The sequence below is a fragment of the Galendromus occidentalis genome, unplaced genomic scaffold (assembly GCF_000255335.2).
Source record: "Galendromus occidentalis unplaced genomic scaffold, Mocc_1.1 scf7180000075416, whole genome shotgun sequence".
Lineage (NCBI taxonomy): Eukaryota > Metazoa > Arthropoda > Arachnida > Mesostigmata > Phytoseiidae > Galendromus > Galendromus occidentalis.
In genome coordinates, this window is record NW_003803406.1 from 1 (window position 1) to 1,925 (window position 1,925).

At 52.3% G+C, this 1,925-nt stretch overlaps 1 protein-coding gene across 1 annotated transcript; it reads right to left on the reverse strand.

Moving 5' to 3' along the window:
- Positions 1 to 13: 13 nt before the first annotated feature.
- LOC108865226 (uncharacterized) lies at positions 14 to 885 on the reverse strand (the record flags this gene model as incomplete). The annotated part of the gene is made up of 1 exon (XM_018642042.1): positions 14 to 885. A coding segment is annotated over exon 1 (872 nt), but the record flags the coding sequence as incomplete, so codon positions are not given.
- Positions 886 to 1,925: the final 1,040 nt, after the last annotated feature.

Here is a 1,925-nt window from a genome sequence, read left to right on the forward strand (position 1 = left end):
GAAGCTCTCTCGCATTTGCACGGGGAGTGCACTCAGAATGTTCGGCGTTAACATGAGAGAGAGAGAATCGTAATTTTTTCCCAAGGAGATGAGGGCCTTGACGTTCTGGGACAACGCGCTGACGAAACTAATGAACTTATCATGTACGTGAAGATCCCTGGTGAGTACGAGTCTCTGAAGCTGCTGGACATGCTCCTTTTCGGCATCTTTGGCTGAACCAAACTTCGCCGCTATCGCGTCCATCGCGACTTGGTACTGGTCTGCTGTGAACTCAAGGTGCGCGATCTCTGCTGCTGCTCTGCCTTCCAACGACTGCTTCAGTAATGAATACTTCTCGACTGGATCGATGGCCTTCTTGTGAACATGAGCATCGAACATTTGCCACCACTCGCGGAACTTCTTGTAATCGCCGGAGAACTTCGGAACTTTGAAGTATTTCATCATCGGGTTGTGGGATGCTGTGCTGGACACTGACTGTACCGGAGGCGCTGACGCGCCTGATATTGAGGCCACTTCCTTCTTTGATCTGACGCGCTTGATTTCATGGAAGAGTCGATAGTATTCGTCTTCGTATTTGAACACTCGCTCCATAGCGTCATCGAACTGTGCAGGAGAACACGTGAGCAGGAGCGGGTTGATGATTTCGTCCTCCTTCTTAATCTGTTCGTAGACTGATTCGATGAGGTCCCACTCCCGATCCACGAGTTCTGCTTTCTCTTCTCTTGTTGCGAGGTGACTCAGGCTCGCCTCCAATTCGTTGATCTTCTTCGTGAACCTTGTGCGAAGCGTTTTTCTATCGCTAACGCGCTCGGTGAATAGTTTGCTGTCAGCCGCCGATGCTGTCGCCTTCGAGCCCGAAGCTGTGGTTTCGCCGGCATCGTCCATGATTCGTTAGAATGACGCTGGACGTCTCGGGAACTGTACACACTGTCACCCCTCTACACGGGTGGTTCAGTAGGTGAAAAACTCTGGAAGCAACCGGTGATCCGAAGGTCGATGACTCTGGATCCAACCGGCGAGAACGGGAAAGATGCTCCGAGGAGTTTTTCGACTTTGTCCTGGGATGCACCGGGCACACTGGATGTCCCAAGAACAATTCCTGGAGAATCCGTTCTCTTTTTCGCTGGACGAGCTGAGTTCTGATTAGCGCTAGCCGAAGTCGGTCCACGTGGGTGTCGATCTGGCCGCTCGCTTTCGTCCGGAAGCTTAGGTTCTTGAAATTCGCTGCCACCAAATGTTGCGATCACCGCCCGGGATACCCTACTCAAAGAAAACTCAGGAGATCTTGGGCACTGGATACCCGGGAGTCGCTTTTTCTGTTGCCTCTGATTCGCACGATGTTCTCGCTTGCGAGGATCGTCGGCAAGTTTCTTCTGGTCGCCGCCGCTACCGCTGCGTCGCAACCGACGACGGGACGTGCAGGGGCTCGACGTTTCGTTCCCATCGCAACAGAAAAGCTTCTCCGCGGGCCTTCATTTATTGATATTACACCCCTCGGATTCAGCTATCTATGGGGATACGCCACAGGAGCGATTGGGATACTGTCTTGCCCTTCGCTACATTCGCATACAACTTGTCGCCACAAAAGTCCACGAAGTTCTCACCGTTCTACTTAGTCCACGGGACAGAGGCTACCAAGACTTTCGACGTAACCCTCCCGCCACCGCCATATACTACCTCGTTTTCGGCGATGGAATACGCTGGAAATCTCCGCTCGCGTCTACGTAGAAGAAGCGAGACAACTGACGCACAACCTCGCGGACAAAGAGGAAGACGCTAGTAAAATCAGATACGACGAGCGGAGGCGAGAGAGCCCATGGAAACCCGGCGACCTAGTTCTGATTAATTTTCCATTGCGCAGAGTTGCGCAATCGGATAAACTCCAAAATCGTTATTTTGGCCCGTTTCAGATCATGTCGCGAAAG